Raw genomic sequence first — 25,818 nt, 5'->3', positions numbered from 1 at the left:
ATTTTCCGTCATTTTTCATGGAAAAATTACTGTAGCGATTTGATATATGTGAGGGAAAAATGTGATAGAAAAATGTGATCACGGAAAACGACAATATATTCCGACGGAAACAAGCAATCTAAGCAAGGCCTAAATATTCCATTCCACGAGCGAGGGATGAATTAGATGATAAGAAAATATAAATAAGGAATTTTGAATATGAGAACTTTAATTTATATTAAAAAAACATAAATAAAAAAATACTTGTCTTAATAACCCTAGTTAACATTGAATTAGATATATACATTAATTTAAATATCTCATTTTGTAGAGGAACGAATTAAATGGTACTGAAAAAGTAAATGTAAATAAAAAATTTTAAATTTGAGATCTCATACTTATATTAAAAAAATAATAAATAAAAAAATACCCGTCATAATAATCCTAATTAGCATTGAATTAGTATTATGGTATCCACCTCAGAACAATAAATTTCGTACTCATTGAGCTGTTATACAAGGAAGGCAAATCTTTTACATCGTAGTACTAGTAAGTACAATATTTTCGTTTGGCAAACAAAAAATTAAAAGATTATTGCGTAATACGAATCCAACTGCTTTCCTCTCGCACGTTTTCTCTACTTCTAAGTTCTAACAACAGGATATGCATGTGTACGTTGCTTATTGTCTTTCTCACTTGCAGTGGTAGAGTCTGGCATACACGTTCGCCGGCTTATCGGCCGGAACAAAACCCCCAACCCGTTCAGAAAATGAGGCCCCGATACTACTGATAGCGGCAGTCTCAATTTCTGAACGCCACCTACCTCCCGCCAGAGGCGCGTGTCTCAAACTCCCCCTGAAGTACACGTGTTCCGCCTCTCAATTTTCTCACTTTCCCCCATAAAGGAAACAATTTAAAAGCTCCCCCCCACTTAAATTCTCCAGTCCCTTCAGTTTTAAGTAAAGCACAGAGAGAAATAGGAAGTGGTAAGTGCAAAATGGAATTCAAATATAGAGCTGTGGATGAACCACCGCCACCTCCGCCGCCGCAGCCGTATTACAGACACCCGACGGCGTCGTCCTCGGGCTACAGTTACTTCACTGAACAAGCCATCAGAGGTCCTTTTTTTCCTTTTCGTTTCTTTTCTTTTTTCCATTTTTTTGCTGGTAAAAAACTGTTCTTTGACTGGATTGATTCATTTCTGTAACTGGATTGACTTGTTTGCATGTGGTAAATCTGAATAATTGATTCACTTTTGAGATTAACTTATTGGATTGTTTTTACTGCTCCTGCATTTGCTCTGCATTTATAGTTCGCTGTCGAAAATCTGAAATTTTGATATTGGATTTGTCATGGTTCGTGTTCCTAGACCCAATGCATGCCGCTTGTTAGAGTGGAGAGATTTTTCTTTTCTTTTTTTCTCACACAAAAATTTGGTTTTTATACCCAGCAACTTGTTAACAATGTAAAACTGGCCTTCTAGAAGTTCAATTTTGGCCAAAAGCTGGAGAGAGAGAGAGGATCTTTGGAGCAAGCAAGGAATTTTGGAATTGGCTTTCGACATACTTTTAGCCTTTTTCTCTAAAATCTAATTTCTGAAAAGTTTTGGTCGCGATGCAGAGTTTAAACTTAAATTTTACTGATCTGTTTCTCCTCTTTTTTTTTTTTTTTGCTTCTGTGTGTTTCAGCGGGCTATAGAATTCCAAGCTCTGGAAGGGCCAATGAGTATTTCAATTCTGGCCCTGGATGGGCCAATGGTTGTTTTAATGCGGATTTTGGACAAGTAAATGAGTACATTAGGAATCGACTCGATGTCCGTGAGGCAATTCAGAGAGAACTTGAGAAGGAGCGGATTAGGGAAGAAATCATTGCGGCGGAGAGACAAGCACTGGAGGCTGAAGTAAGGAGGGAGATGATGATGGAGAGAGAATTAGCCATTCGGGCCAGAAGAGGGCGAGTTGATGCATTTGATAGGTTTTTGTTTCCATTTGGAGGTGCGATGGAGTTTCAGCCTAGAGATGTTTTGTTTCTGCATAATAAAGGGCAGTCGTTAGAGGAGAGAATTGCAATGTCCCTAGAAGAGAGGCTAGGAATGAGGGAGAGACATGAGACTGGGAGACTTGGGATGGTGCCGCTTCAGCATGGAAGCATAGAGCCAAAGATTAAAGAGTTTATGTCATCTCCAGCAGACGTTAAAAAAGACAAAATTGTTATACTGGTCAGTATGTAGTTTTCTATTTCTCACACTTGGATCTGTTTAAGTGGTAAGATTGTTCACCTGCATTTGGATCACAACATTTTTAGAGCTTCAAGGCATGTTCTATCATTACCATTTGATTGTGGTTATAGTCATAAATTGTTTGTATGCTCCGTTTTGTAGAGTATCAAGGTCTGGTTTTTGTTAGTCTTATTAAACAGGGTTTTGTATGTCTAGCCATAAATGCCCATGCAATTGTTTTACTTTCTTCCAACGGAATTTGAGGTTGATGTTATATGTGAGCTTTGGTCCACAAAAAAGGTTGCATGTCTTTTTGGGTGATGTGGCTGATAATTGGAGATCATTTTCCGTGGTGGATTGAAGAACTTCAGTCAGATTGTTTATCAAGCTTTAAAAGAACTTCTCTGACTCACTATTTTGAATGATCTACAGACTTTTTACCATCTCTTCTTGAAATTCAACTTTTGTTATGACAAACATTGGAGAAAGATGTTATTTGCTGGTTACACCCCCTGTAGAAAAGGAGTGCCACCTACTTATTGCTTTTCCTAAAAAACTTGCTGATTATCTCCATTATAACAGATACTGTGTTAAGGTCTTTCAAAATACTGGGGGGATATTCTGCACCTGTTCTGTGCACCGGGGAGGGAGGGTGTTAACCAATTGTTAGACTTTCACATAGATAGTTTCTGTTTTGCACATCATTATCTTGTTGACGTTGTCCTTAGCTGGTCCTGGCTTGCAAATGTCCTTCCATTTTATAATTTCTTTTTGTTTCTATTATTGGTTATGGTTCTCTGTTCTTTGCCTTTGATACTTGTCTCATTTGCCTTGGTGGTAACTGTGTAGTGTTCTCATTGGATTTGGCTGGGAGCAACTCTTCCTTTTGGTGTCGTGAATTCTGACCTATCAAGTTCTTATTGTTTCTGTTTTCATTTAGTACACTCATTTGAAGTTCTGTGTTGTAATTTATGTTCAATAATAAACAAATCCCAAGTTGTATGACTACAGATGATCCAAGGATTTCTTAAAGACAGGATTAAGAACTTTCATTCTAATTGTTGGGTTTGGATTTAATTGGATTCTACTTGTAAATCACGAGCTCAATCTGATATGTTTTACAAGCTGAATCCATCAACTATCAGATCTTGCCCTCCTTGATTAGGATGTTGGTTGTGAATCCTTTTGAGAGAATTTCTTTGGTCATCTTTATATCATACGTTTGGGATTTGAAAGTTTGTTCTTTTGCAATTTAACCATTTGTTATCTTTCTTGATTTTATTGATAAATTCACAGACATGTCATTAGCATTTTGAAATTCATAAATATATGGTCTTGGAGTCATGGGGTGGCATTACAGGTTCTGGGAAGAGCTGCTTTTCAAAGTTAAAATGAAGAGCTATTGGCATTTTTAACTGTAAATAGGTATAGAATTCGGGAGTTCAATGTAATTTACCCCTGTTGGTAATTCACAGTTTGGGGGCGAGAGTGCCATCGCCGGTCGAGGCTGACGTGATCAACTGATCTCAACCATGCATACCTGGTCAATACATTCATGGTTTAGATCAGGAAGTCTCATCACTCATGATTGTCTATTGCACTTTGGCCTTCTGGGATCAGGATAATCAAGCGTTAATAAACGACATTTAAAGTGGAGACAATATCCAAAATCATGCTAGGATATAATGTGTTTTACCAATGAGACTGGTTACAAGCCACCCAACTCTGGAGAGAAATTGAGACTGGGAATTCAATACAGTCGTTGTTGGAAGCTATGTTTCTTGTCATCATGTGACTTTTAGATTTAGAAACTGGTTTAGGCTGTAATGGCATGACTATGCTTACTGGCATTTTTTAGATAAGTGAATGGAGCTAAAGCTGGCAGCTAAAATAGTACTCGGAATTAACTAAAATAGATCAGGGCCTGGCCTGCTTAGGAAAACAACTTCTGTTCTGTGCCCCTAGTCCTCTCTCTCTCTCTCTCTCTCTCTCTCTCTAGCATGTATAAGTGGTGTTACTCTATTCAAATAGAGCAGATCAAGTCTTTTTGTTCAAAGGTAGATGGCCAATGGATGGTACACATTTTGCCAGAACACTTGGTTTGATCTAAACTAATAATTGTTGTTCTTGTCATTTCCCTTTGTACTTAACAGTTATGGACTTGATTATGGATTTTTTGAGCTCTCTACACAGGCTAAACCTGATGCATCACTTTTGGGAGCAAAGCGGAAAGCTGTTCCACCGGAAGAAGAGGGTGCAGGTGACCTCTCAGGTGGAGTTTCAAAGAAGAAAGTGGAGGAGGAATGGAGTTGTGCGCTTTGTCAGGTTAGTGCCACAAGTGAGCGGGGCCTGAATGATCACATCCAAGGAAAGAAACACAAGTCCAAAGAAGCTGCTTTGAGGGCGCAGAGGAATGGTAATAATATTGGCATCGGCACATTCCCCAAGAAAGACATCAAGCCTTCAGTGGAAGTTGCTCATAAGATCAGCTCAGAGATGGGACTGAAATCAAGGGGAGAACTGTCGCAGTTTAATCAAACTAGGGAATCTTCGCTTCAGATTAATTCAAGTACAGAACGGACAAAAGAAAATAATGTGTCAATTTCGGAAGAAAGTGATAAGACAGACAATACAAGGAAGAAAAACTTGGGAGTTCAGAAAGCCCCCAACAAAGGGCAAAAGAAGAAGAAAATATGCACATTTTGGTGTGAGATGTGCCAAGTAGGAGCCTACAATGAAAGTGTGATGGAAGCACATAGAAAGGGGAAGAAGCATATGACCCGGCTTCAAGAAGCTGACGAAGCTACCATAGGAGATAATATAAATAATGAAGATGCTGATGGGGCTGTGTTAGGAAGATGATTATCAGGCAGCGAGAAGACATGATAATGGTCTTGACTGTTATATTTCAGGTTAACCTTCTGCATAAATATCTAGCTGCTGAAATTGTTGGAGAGATGCAACCTGATTTCCAAAGGCAGTAATTCCAGTTACTGTTCCCGCCCCGACAACCCCCCTCCCCTCCCCCCAAAAACCCCATCCCCGGTCATGGCTGCAATTCAAATGTCTGTAACTTTAGCTTGTGTAATTTTGCCTAATGTAGCATATTTGCCATGCTGTTGAGATTTAGCTGTAAATAACTTCTAAGATTTCAGAAACCCCAGATTGGTTGAAATAAGAAACATAACTAGTAGCTAGGTGTGTTTGGATTGCCATTTTTCAAGTAAAAATTGTTACGTTTTTCGTGAACACATTTTGCAATCACCTTTTTTCCTCATATATATACAAATCGTTACAGACTTACAGTAATTTTTTTTATAAAAAAATTCAGAAAAATGCAATCCAAACAAGGTAGACCAGTGGTGCCTAATTGTTTCAGAAATCTGCACAAATTAAGAGCATATGGTGCCTTTCCCCAGAAAAATATCTCATTTGGATTGCTATTTTTTTTATAGTTTTTATAGAAAAATGTATCGTAACAATTTAATGTATGTGATGAAAAAAAAAAGTGATTAGAAAATGGGGTTATGATATATGTAAAAAAAAATTTTGAGAAAAAAGTCATTCCAAACAAGTAGAATAAACAAATGTAACTTTCTTTCCATTTCCAGCAGCCTTTGCGAAGAAAAGAAAGGATAAAAACACAAACCCAACGCTCTCCAATCTCCAACTTAAACTATTTCTTCCATCCAAACGAACTGAACGACTATTTGACCATTTGTTACACTTTACTAAGTCAAAAATGTGATCCGAGAATTTCTTATTTCCTTGGTTAATCATCAATGCATACCCCAAAACTTTGAATTTTTCTCCTATATCTTGAACCCCAAAGCAGAATTAATCCCCACACCATTTCCTCCAACTCTTTACGGCAGCAGGAATCAGCTATCAGGATGGCATCTAGATGTGAAGTCTTCTTAGAGATCCTCATCGCAATATTTATCCCACCACTCGGAGTTTGCCTAAGAGATGGCTGCTGCAGTGTAAGCTACACACGCTCTCTCCCACACACCCTCTAAGCAAATCCTGTCAAAATGCTAGCTAGGGTTTCGAACAAGATCAATAATGATACTTCCTAAAGATTGATGATTATACTTCAATTCACACATATACGACACCACTTCCAGTTTTTTAAAATCCTTAATATTTTCTTCATATATACATCACTGCTTTCAATGAACATCGTATATATATATTGGGCTTGTTATCGATTGGTTGTTTTAACTGATTATACATTCTGATTTTGAATAATTAGTTTTTTTGCGATGTTTTTGGTTGCTTTTATATTCTGATCATAGATTTTTTTTTTATAAAATGATTAAAGAACAAAAATCACCTAAGAAGTAGCTTGTGCTGATTCCGTAATCAGTTTTTATGATTATAGATTCTGTAAAATCTAAATCAACCGAGAAGAGAACAAGGCCGCCACATTCATTGTCTCGGATGGTGGAGTATTTGATTAGCGTAATTAATTATTGTTGAAACCCTTGATCCAAATTCCAATTTTACATGCACAAAGAGATGAATTAATTAATTTTTTGGGTAGACAAACAGATGAGTAATTACTGATGAACGTTTGTGAATTTGTGGCAGTGCGAGTTCTTCATATGCTTGGTACTGACGCTTTTAGGTTACATTCCGGGCATTATCTACGCTGTCTACGCCATAGTGGTTAGAGGCTCCCACCCGGACGATCAATGGCGTCCTCTCACTGCATAGTCCTCTCTCTCTCCATAATATCTCACATTTTCCAACATTCCCCTTCCTATTTTTCTACTTCCATATTAGAATTCTTGCACCCATATACTTGTTCAGTAATTTTGAGATTTCTATTAATCTATGCATTCGTAACTCGAACCAAGTTGTAATGGCCCAATTCAATTTGTGGAGAACCAATAAATATCTGATGCCTTGATATTGATCACTGTGAAATATTTTCAGCACTAAATAGTGTCCTTTTTTTTTTATTTATATTCACCGAGAAATTATGAGAAGAGTTACATATGTATTAGTGAGTCTACCTCTTGAGGGAGCTGCCATGATCTTTCATATCAAAACTATGCTAAAGACGCCATTAGAGGGCACTGTTTAATGCCTGTGGAGGATTCAAATTGTAAGAGAGCAAATTGTCTCTGCTTGGATTTAAGAATTTTTCAAAAATTAATTTTTTAAATACTATTAAAATTTTTAAAAGGTAGTCTAAAAATAGTTTAAATTTTTTTAATGTTAAAAAAATATTCCAAAATATATTCAAAAAACTCTTCTACTCTTAAATATCTCAAAACATACTATAAAAACTCTGCTACAGTAAAATTTTTCAAAAACAACTAATCTAAACGGAGCCAAAAAGTTCTTTCAAAAGAAAAGAAAAATCAATAAGAAAAAGTCGTGTACTAGAATTATGTGATCTTAGTGCATAATTGCAAGCGTTATAGAGAAGAAGAAAAGATAAATAGAAAAATTACTTGACCAAAGAAGTTCTCAATTTTCATGTGTTTTTTTTTTAATTTTATAGAAATCTTCATGAATTCCTTCTGGTACTACACAAGTAAACTATGCTCATTCCATTTTTATTATTTTTTTTATTATTTTTAAGTTTGAGTTTCGGGGGGCTCGAATTCTATCTCCTCTCCCAACTTCTTAAATCCCTCTTCACGGGTACTAAAAAAAATAATTTTAAAAATGATGGGAAAAAGGATGCATTACGCAGTGTGGCTTATGCACCAGCTCATTTGTCATATTTCTCCATCAATACATTTGTCATGTTTCTCCATTAATGATAGAGGGTGTTGACCGCAAGTTTTTTTTTTTAAAAAAAAAAAAAGAAAAAAGAAGGAGAAGAAAAGAATCCCCAAAAATGTTGATAAATCCACCTTTTTCTATTCCTTTCCCCCAAATCAATCTTCCAGGAACGCGCAAAACAAGTAAAAAAGGAAAAAGAAAAATATCGCTTCGTCTGGATAAACAAGGATCACGCTGAAGAATGGTGTCCAGATGTGAAATCTGCTGCGAGATTATACTGGCGATCCTCCTTCCCCCTCTCGGCATTTGTCTCCGGCATGGCTGCTGCACTGTAAGCCTCGTCCTTCTTCTTCTTCATTTTTTCCTAGATTAGATGCTCAATTTAATTAATTCTTGTCTCTTTTTTTTTTTTCAATGCTTGGGTGAATTTTGGGCAGGTAGAGTTCTTTATCTGCTTAGTATTGACGATGCTCGGGTACGTTCCGGGAATAATCTATGCTCTCTACGCAATTCTCTTCATCGATCGGGATATGTCCCGCGGCGAGTACTATGAGCCCCTTGCCTAGCACTGCTCCGTGGAATTTGGCTTTCCAATTTAAACCAATTATGAATGTTTATGCCGATGTTCATGTGGTTATTGTTCCCTGAGTCTCTGGATTTTCCTATTTCAATTGTTCAAGAGTTTATTAACGCATGCGCTTGACTTGTAATGTTGTAGAATTGTAAACCTTGTTTTGTCGATATATCAAAAATTTTCAATTTTCAGTCGAAAGTTGCTGTTTTCTTAGGAGGTATTGGCGTTGTTGATCCTATCCATGTACTTAAGAAATGCTTATACAATGGTGGCATTGTTGGACTGGTCTATTGAATATTGCCACAGGATTGATCATCATGATAACAATGGGAGTTTCGTTTTTACATTTCCATCTGCATTTTTCTTGCTTTTTGCTTACTTTGATGCCAAAGCTGTGAATGTAGATCGATTCTGGCATCTGGGTGTTATTTTCTTTTGAAGGGAGGTGGTTTGGGGGTTGGAGGGTGGGCGGATTGAAGCTTTGAGTCAGCTATGCTGTTAGGTGAGTGAGAAACTAACAATAGGCGTTAGAATTCAGGAAGTTGAAACCCAAAACACTTCTTTCTGCAAGAAAAGCCTGCAGGTCAAATCCTGATTTGCATGGCCTTCTCTCTTCCGTTTCTGCTTCCCCCTCGTTATGGTGTCGATATATGAAGCTAGGTTATACCTTTCTGTTTACCAATGACATCTGCATGTTGAACATTTGAATGGCCTTGTTAACTTGCTTTTGGAGTGATTAGGAAATGTTGCATATTTGTGTTGAAATTTCGTGGTACATCGTTTAATGTATAACCCGGATGTCACACAAATCAGTTTTAGTTTGTCTATAATGTTGCACTGCTTCTCCCCCGCGTCTTTGCTCTATTTGCCTCTTATGCCCATCCAACATTTTAACACCCCATAACAAAGACCTTGTAAGACTAGACTTCAAAATCGAAAGGCATAAGAAGATGACGCGACACATGAAAATGCCCTCCCTCTCTCAACGCATTTATATGATTTGAGGCATTACCTACTAATGCAAATAGCATCGTTAAGCCAAGCTTTTTATACAGCAAATTTGCTATTGTTTCGGGTTAATTTGATTTAGTCACCATACATGAGAGATATATATAAATAGTTTCCCAACACGCTTTTATGAGGATAAATATTGAGTATCCATTAATCGTCGAGATTTATTTACCAAAAAAACATGAAAAGTAAGCAAATATTTGAATTTAATTACTACATCTCTAATCCTTAACTCATCTTTAAGTCAACGCAATGTCTTTATGCCCTACGATTAGGATTACTGGATTAGGCTTCGAACACGTTGAAATTTCTTGTACGTAGATTGTGGGGAAAAAACACATAAAAGCATATTTGGGCCTTATTTACGGCCTGAATCTAGTATTTTCTCAACTGTGGCCGGCCCAATGATACGTAATCATTCCTGTGCATTTACAAATAGCACATTGGAATTTATTTTATGCAACTGGTTTATGGTGTGGTAAAATACTAAAAGCAATTGATTTGTGTAATATCCTGATTTTGCCCTTGTGTGATTTAATTGATATCAAGATGGTTAGTAGTTCTTGTTACTTAGGGATTATATATGGTCTTTCAACTTTCAAGCGATCCATGAACAATTTTTTTTTTTTTTTTGAAACATGCTCCATGAACATTAATTTTTCCATCGATAATTTTTCTCTTCCAATAGTTTTTGAACATTAATCTCATCCATTTTTCTTTTCACCTTTTTTTAAAGATCATTTTTAGTTACACTAAAGCCTTATGATATGTATACTATATATAATGGAGAGGGGGCTTTTTGATATCAAAAAGACTTTATCATTTTATGTTTTTTTAAAAACTATTCTTGATAATTATTCATTATTAATACGTCTTTCTACCAAATAGCATGTATTTTTTATTATTCTAATTTTCAACAAATCTGATAAATCTCACTAATTAGTTTAGCAACTACCGGTTATGGTCATGTTTCACCGCCAAATAATTAATTTGGATATGTTTATACATTTTATGTCAACAAATATATTCAAAAAATTTTACAAATATTTTTTCTTTTAGTAACTCTTATTTGCACACAACGTCACGCATCGCGCGAATCGACCCCTGTAGTATTTCACGCATCAAAACTCGAAAGGATTTGGCACAACCACCACCGCCAACAGAAGGCAAAATGGACGACAAAGAAGGAGGAACATCCGAGTCGGGACCGAGTCACCACTGGGGCGATTTGACTCACGAGTGTCTCGTTAACATCCTTTCCCGCGTATCACTCGAAGACCGATGGCGGGGAGCTATGGTCGTCTGCAAGCCATGGCTGCACGCCTGCAAGGAGCCCTGTCTCAACTCGGTCTTTGACCTCGAAACTCGCTTCGACTCATCCACTGAGTTGCCCCGTTACTGGACTCCCGAGTTCGAACGCAAAATCGATGCCATGCTTCTATCCGTCGTCGCTTGGAGCGATGGATCCCTCACTGAAATCCGCGTCAGACACTGCTCTAACCGCTCTCTCTCTTTAGTTTCTGAAAGGTCTAAACTTTGATGTTTGAATTTTTTTTCTTTCATTTCATGAATTTTCTTTTTCGTTTTCCCTGAATTTTAAGGTGAAAAACGTGTGTGCGTGTTTTTTTGTCATTAATTTATGTTTAATTTAGTTGTCAATTTGGAGTTATGGATTAAGGTTAGCTCACATAATTCTAATCCCAGTTTCGTGCCATAAATTTAGAATGTTTGAATACTAATCGATTTCCCAAAGATCAAATTTAGAGTCTATTTCCTGAATATCTTTTTTTCCCCTTGTCCAACTTCTTCTTTCCTTCCCTCGCTCCCGCTGGTGAAGAAGCCCCAACAAGCATGTTTGGTGCTCTTGTCAATTTTTTCAAACTCACCGATGTCAAGCCTGAGGACAATAGTTGTTTGGAGGTGTAGCTTGTGAACAAGAGAAAAGAAATGAGAAGTCAATTTCCTACAAATCAGAATTTTCTAGGCGATGGATTTGTTTTATGCACACGATTGATAATTTTTTCTTATATTATGGAATACAATGTCCACGTATGTGTCAATTATTCTGTTATTAATTGTGGTTTTGAGTTATTCTTTTGAAATGGATGAGAATTCAGCTCTAGGTTCGAGAAACATTTGAAAGTTCATCAATGGAATCCTCTAAAAGTACTACATGATGTGGGTTTGGGGTTAGATAGAATGGTTCATTTTAGGGGGTTTCTTGATGAATAGGATGAAAACTCAGTTGAATTTGGGTCTGATTTGGTGGGTACAAAATGACAAATTGAAAATCAGGATCACTTGGTTGAATGGTTCCAAAGAGAATGACGAATTTCTTCCAAGGATTTTTTTTCCTACTTCCCTGTTTCGATCTTGCTTTTCTTATGGCTGCCTTCAGATTCATTTATCTCGATGAACCATGTTTTTAAAACCTGATTGCCCGGCTTCATTGGCATTTGAATTTAATGACTAATGCTTATTAGGGTAATGTTGTTTGGATTTGAAAAAAAATGTTAAAGGGGCGCGATGCAAAATGGGAATATGAGCATAATTCTGGGCTATTCATCCTAATAAGGCAATTGTACTGCTAAATTTACTCAAAAAAGAGTGGGTTGCCTCTTTATCTATCAAGTATTGATTTGCGGCCTTTTCAAAAACTATACATTTCTATTTTTTAGTTGACTAGGATGTATGTTGTACTTGAGGTTCATTGTTAGTAGAAGACCAAGAGCAATAAAATTGCTTTACTGGTGGTTTACAATTTGTGCATTTTGCCACTTAATTTTATTTACCTCTATAATAGTCATGGCAAGTCTAAATGGCAATTCTGAATTCTGTCAATGTTGAGGGGTGTGCATCTTATATTTTTATTGACGTTTGAAACGATTCAGTTCCATTGTCTGTCTCCCAGGTGCCCCAATCTTCAAGTTCTTTCCATCAAGAGCTCTCCTCATGTTACAGATGAAGTTGTTGCTAAAATAGCTTCTGGCTGCCCCAACCTTAGGGAACTTGATATTAGCTATTGCTATGAAATATCTCATGAATCTATGGCACTTATAGGAAGGCACTGCCCGAAGTTGCAGGTTTTCAGGCGGAATTTGATGAATTGGTTGGATCCTTCTCAACATCATGGTATTGTACCTGGTGAGTATCTGGATGCTTGTCCTCAAGATGGGGATGCAGATGCTACTGCAATTGGGAAATTTATGCCTCATCTCCTGCATCTCGAACTTCGGTTTTCCAAATTGACGGCCAAAGGTCTTGTTTTGATATCCGAAGGGTGTTCGGATCTTGAATATCTGGATTTATCTGGATGTGCAAATGTAACTAGTCGTGATATAGCAAATGCATCTTCCAGTTTGAAGAATTTGAAAACCATAAAAAGGCCTAACTTCTACATTCCTAGGTCTGTTTTCCATGTTGAAAGGTATGGCCATTGGAGATTATATGACGAACGCTTCCAGACCGATGCATTTCGTATTTGATGTTGGAAATTGTAAACACTGATAAATCATCTGTAATACGCATTTCGTATTCGATCTATTGTCTAGGTATTTGATCAAATATCTTCTATGTAGTTAACGCATTTTATTTCTGCCCCTGTCATCAACTTTGAGTAGATACTTGTGGTTACCGCCAGGCTTCGGTTTTTGCTTCTGTGCATGGGGCTTGCCCGATGATGGCAGTGTACGCTGCATACTGTTATTTGCAGTAAAACAGACGTGCTCATGCACATCACGGCGTAGATTCCTTGCGTGACAGTGGAGGGTGCGGGGGCATGAAAATAAACAATTTGAAATAGAAAAAGTTTATTTGCAACCGGACTAGGTAAAATAATAAAGGATGAATAAAATAATAAACATGAAACAGTTCTAGTTAAAATAATAAAGGATGAATACGTATTCAGAAGCAATGAATCGAATTGCTAAATGTTAATGGCGGAGAAGGATGGTGCTGTTAATGTTACGAGTTAAAAAATTAGACGCATAAGCAATGAAAATTTGATCCAAGTTCGACTTGGTATCCACGCATAATATACATGTTCATATCCTTTTGAGTGTGCAAGTGTATGTGCAAATATTCTGCGTAAATATGTGTATACCTCTATATGGATATATGTGCTAATTCAAATGTTTGAGTATTAGCTATACACATATTTACACATATTTCGAATGAATTCTTGCACCCATATAATACTTACTCAGTAATTTTGATATTTCTATTAATCTATCTATGCATTCGTAACTCGAACCAAGTTGTAATAGCCCAATTCAATTTGTGGAGAACCAATAAATATCTGCTGTCTTCTGATGCCTTGATATTGATCACTGTGAAATTTTTTCAGCACTAAATAGTGTCCTTTTTTTTTTTTTTTTATATATTTAGATTCACGGAGAGATTATGAGAAGAGTTACATGTGTATTAGTGAGTCTACCTCTGCCATGATCTTTCATATCAAAACTATGCTAAAGACGCCATTAGAGGGCACTGTTTAATGCCTGTGGAGGATTCAAATTGTAAGAGAGCAAATTGTTTTTATTATGTTAGTATGAGACACCATGGCTCTGCTTGGATTTAAGAATTTTTCAAAAATTAGTTTTTTAAATACTATTAAAATTTTTAAAAAGCACTCTAAAAAATCGTTTAAATTTTTTTTAATGTTTAAAAAATATCCCACAATATATTCTAATTAAAAACTCTTCTACTCTTAAATATATCAAAACATACTATAAAAACTCTGCTACAGTAAAATTTTTCAAAAAACAGCTAATCTAAACGGAGCCAAAAAGTTCTTTCAAAAGAAAAGAAAAATCAATAAGAAAAAGTCGTGTGCTAGAATTATGTGATCTTAGTGCATAATTGCAAGCGTTATGGAGTAGAAGAAAAGATAAATAGAAAAATTACTTGACCAAAGAAGTTCTCAATTTTCATGTGTTTTTTTTAAAAATTTTTATAAAAATCTTCATGAATTCCTACTAGCACTACACAAGTAAACTATGCTCATTCCATTTTTATTATTATTTTTTTATTTTTAAGTTTGAGTTTCGGGGGGCTCGAATTCTATCTCCTCTCCCAACTTCTTAAATCTCTCTTCACGAGTACTAAAAAAAATAATTTAAAAAATGATGGGAAAAAAGATGCATTACGCAGTGTGGCTTATGCACCAGCTCATTTGTCATATTTCTCCATCAATACATTTGTCATGTTTCTCCATTAATGATAGTGGGTGTTGACCGCAAGGTTTTTTTTTTTTTTTTTTCCTAAAAAAAAGGAAAAAGAAGGAGAAGAAAAGAATCCCCAAAAATTTTGATGTTAAATTGTTAAACAAAAGGAGACAGCGATCAAATAAAGAAAGATGTTAAATTGTTAATAACCTGACCGTAGTACAAGTAATGATTCTTGCTGCAGAATGGTAAAACGAACTCAGAAAAATATATCAATGTCAAATAATTGAACAGAACATAAACCTATAAACAAGGCAGCAAATAGCCAAATATCTCCATCTGGAATTGACCCAATTGAACCAAATCGTTACTAAGCAACAAAACTACCAGTACATAAAAGGGATTCTACAAAAGATGAACATTAATACTGCATTTCTTCATCCGATACTATCTATCGACAATATACAAACTCATCAAATGTTTAATAATGCACGCATGCTTATGTGTTTCAGCGACAAAAATCAAGAAAAAAATCTAAAGACCTAAGAGTTTGAACACACTAAAGAGTTGATACCACAACAGGGGTAGATATCAAAGAAATTGAACACACGGAAGCAGTTCTTTGTTTTCTATCTTTTTCAAAAAAATTTAGAAAAAAAAAACCTTTGAAATGAAATAATTAGGGAAAAAAAAGGTAGAGAAAATTGCGCATACCTCACTCTACTACTTTAACTTGAACATCATTCAATTCTCACGCTTGTTCTTCTGGTTCCTTCCCTTCTTGCTCTTCCTGGACTTTGGAAATATAAGGCGCAACATGCCAGCCTTGAATCCTTCTGCAATGGGTTTTAAATCCTTCTCAATCGACTCGTAATCGGGATTCTGGACATCTGGTGAGACCTTCACAAGGTTGATGAGGAGTTGGGTTAACCCCATTAATTCGCGATATGTGTGTCTCAATTTAAAATTTGGGTAATTTTCACTTGCCCATCTGCCAAACAAATGCCAAACACAAGTATAAATATAAAGAACAAAAAAAGGATCAAAAGTGAAATAAAATCTTAAGAAAGTAAGAGACCTTGAAACCCGATGAATGCCTTCTTTGCTATCAGATTCAACTATGAACTTGTCATATCCTAACATTTCCTTATTCTTATCTGCAAACTTAATGCCTCTATGAATAGCTTCAGCCTCAGCCTCATGCGGATTAAATCTTTTCCAAGATTCAATGACTTCAGTCAGACATTGTATCAGCAATATTTCGCCATGTTCATTCCGTATCACGATTCCATAAAATATCGTCCCCGTCTTCGGGTCAAATCCAGCAATAACTGAAACTATAGTGCACCTAAAAAAGAAAAAAAAAATCAATCTTATAACATGGACAACTATGATAAATGTTAAAAGCATTAGAAACATTACAACTTACCTTTCATTGGGCAAAGGCCAAGTACACGCAATCGGTGGATCTTCACTGAAACATCCGTCCACGATATGCAAGTTCCTTCTATGAACTTCTTCAACTATCCAAATGCGTTTCTCAACCTCTGTGTTGATTAACAGTCTAGAAAAATCCATCCAAGTCACTTCTTTCTTTTTGGCAACTTTCGATCTGGACTCATATTCATGAATGAGAGGACTATATAATTCCTTAATTTTTTCCAAAGGGATCTGATCCTATATGTGAATATAGCAAGTAAAAAGTGTTAGATTATAAGAAATACCAAGTAGACATTAAGGACCATGAGAAGATATGATTTCTCAATTTCTTAGTCAAATTAATTGTTTACCTCACTAAGAGTATTATTTCTGTCATGTGGAGGATACACGAAAAGTTCCTTGTGATCATGTATGGTAGAGAAATCGGATGTATGGTGCATCCGCCTTTGATATACAAAAGGGTAGACAGACACCTTTGTTGTAAAATTCACAATTAGTTAACGAAATTATCGCCACACACATGTATAACCCAACAAGATATAATTAGATTTGAGTAGAAATATTCCACATACAAAAATAAAATAAATAAATAAATGCATTCAATCAAAGTTGGAAAACGTCTAATCTCCAAAATAAAAGCAGTATAAACACAAGGAACAAAAATTAGGTGAAAGCCAAGCCACTTGCAGGTATGCAGGATTATTTCAAATAGCCGAACTAATTTCTTGTGTTGTACAGGCTGGTAGAAAGATCATCAATGCGAACTAAGGATTAAAGGTTATATACTGGACATAAAACACAACTTTGCACAGCATTGGAGAATGAAAATATGACATAAGACTAAATCATTTGTGGTTGTCATCACCAAATATCCCCATACTTAACTATAAATTCCAGTAATTAACAAAGTTAAAAAGCCAAAATATCAGTTAAATCAGATGGTAGTCAATGGCTCAAAGTCACTCACCACAAATGTGGTAAATGAGTTGAGATAGTAGTAATCTTGCAAGTCTTATACTTGTTGGAAAAAGTTCTGACTTATGTACAAGTTATGGCTCTGTCAGCCTTTGAAAATCATGAAGCAGCTGAACTAGAAGATTGGAGCAACAAAATAGGCACAAAAGTAAAGATACAAAGCTCTCTAGTTTATAGAGCATTTGAAAGCTTTTGGAAAAAGCATTTCTACACTTGTCTATTCTGACAAGGAAAAACTAAGAAGAAATAAGAACCCTCAGTGCTAGGGTAACAGAATGGATGCATGATGACTAAAGGCTCAAAGCATATGTCACACTCAGGCTTCAAGAAGAAGAGGATAAGGAACCAGCTTTGGCGATGGCATAGCCATTAGCCAGTGCGATTCAGAACTAAACAACTATCTTGTTCTCTAGAAGTAAGAATTTTATACACTGTGACTATTATTTCCAAGTTGAAATTCCCCAATCATGTCAAAATTTCCACTCCGACAAATTTAGGTCTCAGGGGCTCTCTTAGTCCATGAATGTCCATCATTATGTTAATTATTACTTTTTTCCTCTCTACTTCTGTAACATTCATGCCATAAAAATACAACAGCCAAAAGATTAAGCTGGACAGTTTTGAATACAAGCATCATACTCACCTAAAGCTACTCCAGCATACCCAACTAATTTTACCTGACCAGAAATTCATAAAAGAGTAGATCCGCTTACCATTCATTTGAACTAGGAAAGACCATAAATGTAAAACAAAAAGTTCATTGCTAAAACATGAAGCATATTAAGGAAAAAGGTCAGACAACCCCAACCTACTTGTAATGGAGCAAGGAAACTATTTAATTAACTCATTGGTAATTCCATACATAGAAAACACAACCATTTATAGAATTCAATTTTTTCCAACCTTTCAAGATAAGCTTTTAGTTGAAAAAATAAGAAGAAAAATAAATTTCCAATCATACAGAATTACAATATGCCATTTGTCGATTAAAATACACAATGTCAGTATTAAAAATTTTGCTGATAAGATCATTTTCAGACAACATATTCGGAAAGATTGAATTATGATATTAATTCCTTTGAGGTTGACAAGAATAAAGATATTATACAGAAGAACTATGAAAAACATGTATCTAGGACATGCGGTTTCTTCTAGAAATACTGTGAGGTGAAAAGTATGAGAACTTTTTTCTAAAGAAACATGTACCTAACAGATTGTGTTTCTTCTAGGACTTTTGTCAGCAATGACTATGAGGATATGTTTCCTCCAATTAGGTCCCCTCTCTCTCTTTCTCTCTCTCTCTCTCTCACTCACACACACACACACACTCTCTATCTCCCCCCAGGATTACTGTGAGCTGCAAAATAGGAGAGCTTTTTTCAAAAGAAAAATGTATCTGACAGATTGTGTTTTCTAGGAATACTATCAGCAGCAAAACTCGAGTATATTTCTCCTCTAATTTGAATCCCTCTCTAACAGGCCTTTCTGTCTGTCTGTCTCTCTCTCTCCCCCCCCCCTCCTCCCAGGTCCTCCAGGGCTACTATCAGCCACAAAATGTGAGGATTATAATTTTTACTTTTTCTCCAGAGAAACATATATCAGGCAGACAGTGTTTCTCCTATCAGGTCCTCTCTCTCTTCCCCCCTCCCCCCCCTCCCCCGGCGAGTCCCCTCACTGTACAACTACATTTTCAAATACAAAAATGATTTTTTTCTTGGGAGAAACATGTATCTGGCAGATAGTGTTTCTCCTATTAGGTCCTCTCTCTTCACCCTCTGCTTCTCCCACGCCTTCAAGTGGAAAAAACTGTCTATTAAGTAGAATTGTAATCCTAGGAATGTTTCATAAAGCGGAAAAATGTGATAGGCTCTGTAGAATTGCGTTCACCTTGTATCAGACAAAGTTTCATGATTAACCAAAGCGATGATGTTCATCACTGCATAAGTATCGAGAAGTTTTCTAGCATAATAAAACTGGGGAAAAAAACTGAAATTGGTTGCTTATTAGAATAAAATGCAGAAGATTATAGCAAAGAAACTTTTTCAAGTACATTGGATTTTATTCTTTAAGATAAATGGCAGAAATGGCTATATAACAGCACCAGAAAAAGCATTTGAAAAATGAAAGAAAAACAGCAAATTGGAGAATACATAATCTACCTTGGAGATATGTTCTGGATTTGCAAAACGTAGGTTCTGAGCATGAAGCATCTGGCGTTGGGTCATCAACATGTTTTTCTCCTTTAATAGAACAAACCATAACTTCTGAGGATCATCCCATGATTTAAGGCACAATTCAGAAGCTTTCCAGCCCCTACCTATATGATAAAATCAACAGTTATTTTGAACACACAACTGACAAGAAAGGAGTGGTAACAATATGTTCCATGAACATAAGTTTAACAAAATGCCATGGGCTGCACATACACCATAGAGCAGAATACAACCTTTTCATTTATTAACCAAGAAAAAACAAGGTCCATAAGCTATATGCAGTAACTCAGATGGAGCAACCAGCAAGAAAAGAAAGTACAACTGATTTACAATACCTAAAAATTTATTAATTTGAGGATAATCATCTAACAAAAAAAGATAGCAAGACCAAACAAACATGGGTGTACAATTATCTCATGCCATATCTCTCTGGAAAACAAAGGGTGCTTTCTAGAACTCAAGTTTCCACATATCCTGCTATATCATAGACCTTAACTGGTTGGAAAAAGTATGAAGCAACATAGAGTTGTAATAAGAAGAAATATTTGCTGCTGTCTTTTTTATCTGTATAGGTTTACTTTGCTGAAATAAGCTATCTTAATTTAATAAAATAAACAAGAACTCAAAAATAGCTCCTTATCAAAATTATTTTAGCATCTGTATAAGAATGATTCCGAAAATAGAACATACCATTATCGAGGAAAAAAGTAAAAAGGGAAAAAAATTCCTAGTCATAAATGCTAGGTCATGCTCAAGGCTGTTTCTAAATGTTGTTTGACATCCAAAGCATCAGAAGCACCATTTTAAGAGGTTGTCACTGCAATCCTCAAAGGAATTGTCAAAGCTTAAGACAGATCAGCTGAATTATTACACCTCCAGAACACAATGCAAAAAAAGAGATCCTTTTCACTTCTGACATTAAATACTTAAGCTTAGATACTACAAGGAGATGCTATTCAAACCACAAAGTATTTGTAGAATTTAAGACTGTACCAGTACTTTATTTCCACGGTCAATTTCGGGCTCCAACTTATTAACTTCAGTTTCTTCAATTACATGAAAACCAAAGAACTTCACGATATGATAGAGAGAAGACGTGTTTATACCATATACAACAGGCTTGTCGTCATCTGAACTTCTGTCAGCCTCGAAGAAATCCTCAAGAGGGTTATGTTTAGTCCTAGCAGTGGAAGCAGCAGCTGCAGCTGCAGAAGATGCGGATGAAGTGTCAGCCTTGACTGCAGCAAAAAGCGCCCTACCAATTGCTCTGATTGCAGACATTGTCTGGATTGCTCTCTGCAAACATGAGCAAATGAAATAAAAGAACCATTGAAATTAACAAAGAAATTAAAGCCCAAAACTAAAAAAAGAATTAAAAAAACATTTTCCCCGTTCAAAATCAATTGAAAAAACATAAACATAAAAGAAGAACAAAGTGGGATTGCAGCAGTGCTAAAACTTATACAAAGAAAAAGACCAAGGGATCGAAGCAGTCTAAAAATTTTTCTAAATCCAAAATCTCACTATTTTAGTAAGAACATGGCGGATTAAGAACCCAAAATTCTTAGAAGAGCCTATCGTTAATTAATCGAACAGGTGGTGCGCAAGAAACTTAACGCATATGAGCAACAATTATGCGGATTACTGAATTTCGGCTCTTAAAATGGGCAACGCTTCAACACCCCAAGACTAATTACCACAAAAAAATAAAGAAAAAATAAAGAAAAAACAATGAAAAAATTACCGTTAGTTCTTGCTCAGTAAGACTAGAGAAAGATCCGGACGAACCAGCTGAAATGATTTTCTGTTTCTTGTTCTTGGAAACTTGGCGCCTAACGTTGGAAATTTGGGCTGATCCAGGTTTTACAATCACATATTGGGCCCCTTAATGTTGCAGTTCAGCCCAGAAAAAAAAGGCCCGAAAATTACAATACCAAATTGAATATCCAGAGGGGTCTTCTTCTTTATTTTCTTTTATCATCCTTTTTTTATTACTTTTTCCCCCCTTTATTTTGTACATGGGATAGCCGTTTTCAGGATTGGAGTCTTAAGGTTTTTAAAATGGGAATCCTACCTAGGGTTCCTTTTGGAAGTCATAGGATTAAACCATAGATGGATCATAGAATCGTAAGTTCCTACTAAAAAATATGAAAAAAAATTAACATTTTATTTATTTATAAGCTTATTGTTCATGAATAGTTGAAAAAATGTGCAAATAGATGCAGAAAATGTGATGGTAGTTAGAAAAAATAAATTTCTTCAGCTAAAATGTATGTATTCTAGCATTATATGCTAATTGATAAACATTCAATTTTCGGAATTTATTTTATTTTTAGACTACAAATATGAAAAATAAATATCATTGATATGAATTCATGACATATAAGGCTACGAATTTTAAATTCGTAAGAATTATCTTAGTTTATATAATATGCACTTGATTCTACAAAATTCTATTCATTTGACTATAGTTTTACAAACTCCAAGAATCTTACTTAGATTGGGATCAAATTTATAAAATTGGATTGTTGAATCACAGGACTATAATAACGCGATTTGAAATTTAGCAACTGTATGGTTTTGATCCAATTTCATCAATAGTTTATATAATATGCACTTGGTATTGCATACATTTAGAACATGGACAGCACAGCCAACAGTATGCAAGCAAACTATATCCTATAATATGGGAATTCGAGTCAGTTTTCCAAGCACACTCTACCAAAAGCTCTACATTTTTTGGGTCCAAACATCTCAGTCACTAAGAAGCATCTTCACCCGCCAGCTAATTACATATAGGGGTGCCTATCAAGCTCTATAAGCTGGGCCTCACTTTGGGAAGCCTAAGTTCAACTCAAAAAATAAATGGGGCTTTCAGGATTTTGAACTTTCGGACTTGAACCTAGGTTAGAAAGTTCAAACTCGACTCATCATTTTATATGAACTTCGGGTTCATATCGGATTTGACCCAAACTCATAATTAAATATATAATTATAAATAATATATTAATATTTATAAATTTGTATATAAATGATTGATATTTTAATGTTATAATGTATAATTCTACATTATATATACCACTTAATATGAAATTACATATATTAGTATATAATTATACATGTAAATAGGTCGGGCATTAATCAAGTTTGAACATAGTAAAACCCAATCTCAACTCATTTAATTTGGGCCCTATTTTGTCCCAAACTCAGTCCAAGCCTATTAAACATAAGGCTCATAAGGCCTTGTTGCGGACTGAATGAACTGGGCTCGAGCTAGCCCAAGCCCATTGACAGCCCTAATTGCACATTAAAGTCTACTTATTAGTGGACAAGTTTGGATGGATCAATATAATTTGATTGTGATTAATACCTCTAATCAGCCCCATTCTAAAATTGCTGACATTTTCTTTAGCCTTTGAGAAAGCAACTACACGATTTTAAACTCACTGGGTTTAGCAATTGTCTCCCCACTAAAAATTTTCAAACAGAGAAAAATGGTGAAGTCCCTTTCTCTAATCTATTTTCTACTGCAGTTATTTCCGTCCAAAATAAGAATAGGCAAAAAAAGAGCTTATAATGCAAGGATCTAAATTACAGAAGTTTGAAAAATGCCAGGGACTTTAATAGCAATTTCCACATATTAAAAGCTGGCAGGCATTTTAAAAAAATAATAATAAATAAAACTCAGCAGATTAAAGAATTTATGAACTATTACTACTTAATAAACAAAAATCCTACAGGCTGTAATTACAAAGTTCGGCAACATTATATGTCATGGAGAAAGCAGAAGATGGGAAACAGTAATAAAGTGCCTCCCATCATCATATCTAGTGAACTGTCAATAATCTTTCTCCCACTATGAAGACAACAATAGTAGACATACATAATAATATCATAGTTAATGATATGCACCTAAAATTCGTACCAACCATTTATCTAAAATGTAGCCATAGGATTCAATTTTTAGTACTTGGAGACTAAACAACAACATCACGTCATATATCCTAACTGCCTACTCTTTTTCTTATGGCTGTTCCAAGCAGCTAATGCCATAATCAGATACTAGCTTAAAGTCCTCCCCCAAGCCCCTAAATGCAATGCGAAACTAAATAGCATAGACTCTTTTCATGTTCCCTGTCCCAATGTGAAACTAACTTTTAGTTAAAGGATTCAATAGTTGACTGCCAGCAGAGTGAAGATGACTCGAGAATATTTCCTCACAAGAATTTGTGACTTGCTGTATGGCATAGATGGAACTCCCAACATTTCAGCAATGACAAGAATGCATTAATACAACAAAAAATTACAAACATGGTACTGATGCAGAGTAATCAATAAGTGGAGATCAATCTTAACAATGCCAAACATACCTTCTCGAGGCAGAAGGCAAATCATACCCTTCGTGCCTTTGCTATTTCGATCATGACACACTGTTCAGCAATGGACAGCAAAAGTCACCTAGCAGATTCACGTAACTCATGGGGCACGGACTGTTGCAGGTGCAACCGTTTCGAACGGTTTTGGCCATTTTCAACTGCGCGTAACTTTCTTTGTACATCGTGTAACTTTTTTTGCACATCGCGTAATTTTAGAGCAAATTTTTGTGGGATCCACACATGGCGTGGAAATCGAGTTACAACTTGTAATTTCAGCCGCACAAATTTTTGAGACCAGATCATGGCCATTAAGGGACGGTCATAAACCGTTCAGGGACGGTCATACTGCCCCATTTCCCTAGATGTATACCATATATACAAAGTTTGGTATTTAAATTTAAATTAAAATGATGTGACAAGTATTTAATCCCGTCAATGTATACAATAATCATGTAGGAAAGATTAATTTTTTTTTATGTTATAATTTTTTATTTTTCTTTTTTGGGTTTATTAAATTTCATGTGAATATTAAGTTGACTTAACCAAGTGATCTACCAATTATATCTCCGAAATTTATAATCGAGTTGTTGGGTGGTTAAATTCAGATTGAAAATTGATTTCAAGGATATAATAGTTTCAATTTTTAAATGTCAGGAATGAATTTATTTCATTTTAAAAGTGAGAGACGAAAAGAATATTTTTGTAAAATGTGAGGGATGAAACTGATCATTTTTCCTATATTTCAATCATCATTGTAGCTAGTGCTACAGTTGCTTCAACTGCATAAATTAGATCAAGATGAGCAAACAAATTTAGTAGCAAAATAGGCAAAAATACAAAAATTAAAGAGAATCTTCAAGCAAAATATGTCAAATTATAACCTTGAAGGCATTTTAAAACCTCCAACAGAACTTCTACTTTTATTTAGTAGGTAATTTTGTCAAAAAAAATAACGCCCAAAATGTTGCCCATATGATATGGCCATTTAGTTAATTGTTGTCTAGATTTTTTACTTCAAAAGTTATTTTTTGTTGGATATATTTTGCTAAACAATAACAATTGTTTAGATTGATCGGGGTAACATCATTAATTATCATCTTTAATGTGCATCCCTACTCTTATCAAACATATAAGGGAGGTAAGAGAAAATTTTACAAACCTCAAGAATGTGAAGAAATATTATGACAAATCTCGAGAAAGCTGTCGAATATTTTCCCAATTAATTACTTGCCCCCCAAAACTTACTAGTTTTTACATTTTACCCTTGCCCCACTAAAGTTTGAAAAAACGTTATTTGTAAATAGTGACATAAATAAGCGTAATAAGTGTAAGACTTCAATGTTCAACCCTATATAATATATGGTTAAAGGGTTTACAATTGTTTCACGATTGGGAGTTAAGCTTGATTAACTTTAAAGTCAACATTCACCAAATTTTCCAATTAGAAAGGACGATTCTTTTTGTCTTTTTTTTTTTCTCGTTACAGAAAAAACAAGAAGAAGAGAAGGAGAATAAAGATACAAACCATACCTAGGTGGGAGAAGCAAGAAAATTGGCCTGCGACAGAATATAAATGGCCAAGTATCTGTTTGATCTTTATATGTTGGATTTTATACGAACACAGAAAAAGATGGGAAAACTTTTTGGTAATTAAGTAAAAACGGGCCACAGTTTAGGATATAGAGATCAAATTTGACATGGTACTAACTCCTAATTCTGTTGATGCAGAAAAACAGACAAATCTTTAAGAAGATTGAAAAGGCATACTTATCGTCTTATCGATTGCAGTACAAAGTACAAGCCCAATGAATTAAAGTTTCACCATATTTGCATGAAACTATAGAAGAGATGCGAGACAAAACCACAAGCCATAGGGATTTAGAGCCTCTTAGTCATTTAGACAACGAGCAAACTTATGCATACGTACACCATCCAAGCAATCAAATGCGATGTCTTTAATTTTAGCGAGAAACAGAAGAAATATGGTCCTTGCAGCATTTTCAGCAAGACGTTTCCTTTCAATAGCAACAACGGCCAGCTAACAACATATGCCGTGCAATTATCGCTAAGGAAGCAAATACAGAAGTGCCAAACCAATTTCAGGCACGTTAAGAGATACTGACTG

General features: G+C 35.4%; 5 protein-coding genes across 6 annotated transcripts; 4 read left to right on the top strand and 1 right to left on the bottom strand.

The window, feature by feature from the left end:
- The first annotated feature begins 705 nt into the window (after positions 1–705).
- On the top strand, positions 706–5,446 carry LOC113774499. Its single transcript, XM_027319027.1, has 3 exons — positions 706–1,097; positions 1,668–2,197; positions 4,391–5,446. Exons 1-3 carry the CDS (start codon positions 977–979, stop codon positions 5,057–5,059), a joined length of 1,320 nt encoding a protein of 439 aa, XP_027174828.1. The 5' UTR covers positions 706–976; the 3' UTR covers positions 5,060–5,446.
- A 628-nt stretch (positions 5,447–6,074) lies between these two features.
- Positions 6,075–6,916, top strand: LOC113773662 (UPF0057 membrane protein At4g30650-like). Its single transcript, XM_027318292.1, has 2 exons — positions 6,075–6,180; positions 6,791–6,916. The coding sequence occupies exons 1-2, from the start codon at positions 6,091–6,093 to the stop codon at positions 6,914–6,916; spliced, it is 216 nt and encodes a 71-aa protein (XP_027174093.1). The 5' UTR covers positions 6,075–6,090.
- Positions 6,917–8,027: 1,111 nt separating this feature from the next.
- On the top strand, positions 8,028–8,859 carry LOC113775192 (UPF0057 membrane protein At2g24040-like). The gene is made up of 2 exons (XM_027319961.1): positions 8,028–8,270; positions 8,377–8,859. The coding sequence occupies exons 1-2, from the start codon at positions 8,181–8,183 to the stop codon at positions 8,503–8,505; spliced, it is 219 nt and encodes a 72-aa protein (XP_027175762.1). The 5' UTR covers positions 8,028–8,180; the 3' UTR covers positions 8,506–8,859.
- Positions 8,860–10,632: 1,773 nt separating this feature from the next.
- LOC113775947 (F-box protein SKIP1) lies at positions 10,633–13,119 on the top strand. Its single transcript, XM_027321007.1, has 2 exons — positions 10,633–11,051; positions 12,436–13,119. Exons 1-2 carry the CDS (start codon positions 10,696–10,698, stop codon positions 13,007–13,009), a joined length of 930 nt encoding a protein of 309 aa, XP_027176808.1. The 5' UTR covers positions 10,633–10,695; the 3' UTR covers positions 13,010–13,119.
- Positions 13,120–14,963: 1,844 nt separating this feature from the next.
- On the bottom strand, positions 14,964–23,783 carry LOC113772971. Of its 2 annotated transcripts, none has more exons than XM_027317476.1 (7): positions 23,688–23,783; positions 20,424–20,613; positions 19,264–19,421; positions 16,480–16,602; positions 16,119–16,366; positions 15,768–16,037; positions 14,964–15,680 (listed from the first exon to the last, which is right to left on the bottom strand). In XM_027317476.1, the coding sequence occupies exons 2-7, from the start codon at positions 20,596–20,598 to the stop codon at positions 15,434–15,436; spliced, it is 1,221 nt and encodes a 406-aa protein (XP_027173277.1). In that variant the 5' UTR covers positions 20,599–20,613; positions 23,688–23,783; the 3' UTR covers positions 14,964–15,433. The 2 variants fall into 2 exon arrangements, with proteins under 2 accessions (XP_027173277.1, XP_027173276.1); XM_027317475.1 differs by lacking the exon at positions 23,688–23,783 and adding an exon at positions 21,062–21,105.
- Between the last annotated feature and the right edge of the window lie 2,035 nt (positions 23,784–25,818).

This window comes from Coffea eugenioides, chromosome 6 (assembly GCF_003713205.1).
Source record: "Coffea eugenioides isolate CCC68of chromosome 6, Ceug_1.0, whole genome shotgun sequence".
In the NCBI taxonomy this organism is placed as follows: domain Eukaryota; kingdom Viridiplantae; phylum Streptophyta; class Magnoliopsida; order Gentianales; family Rubiaceae; genus Coffea; species Coffea eugenioides.
The sequence above is the reverse complement of the archived record's forward strand: the minus strand, read 5'-3'. Positions and strand labels throughout refer to the sequence as shown.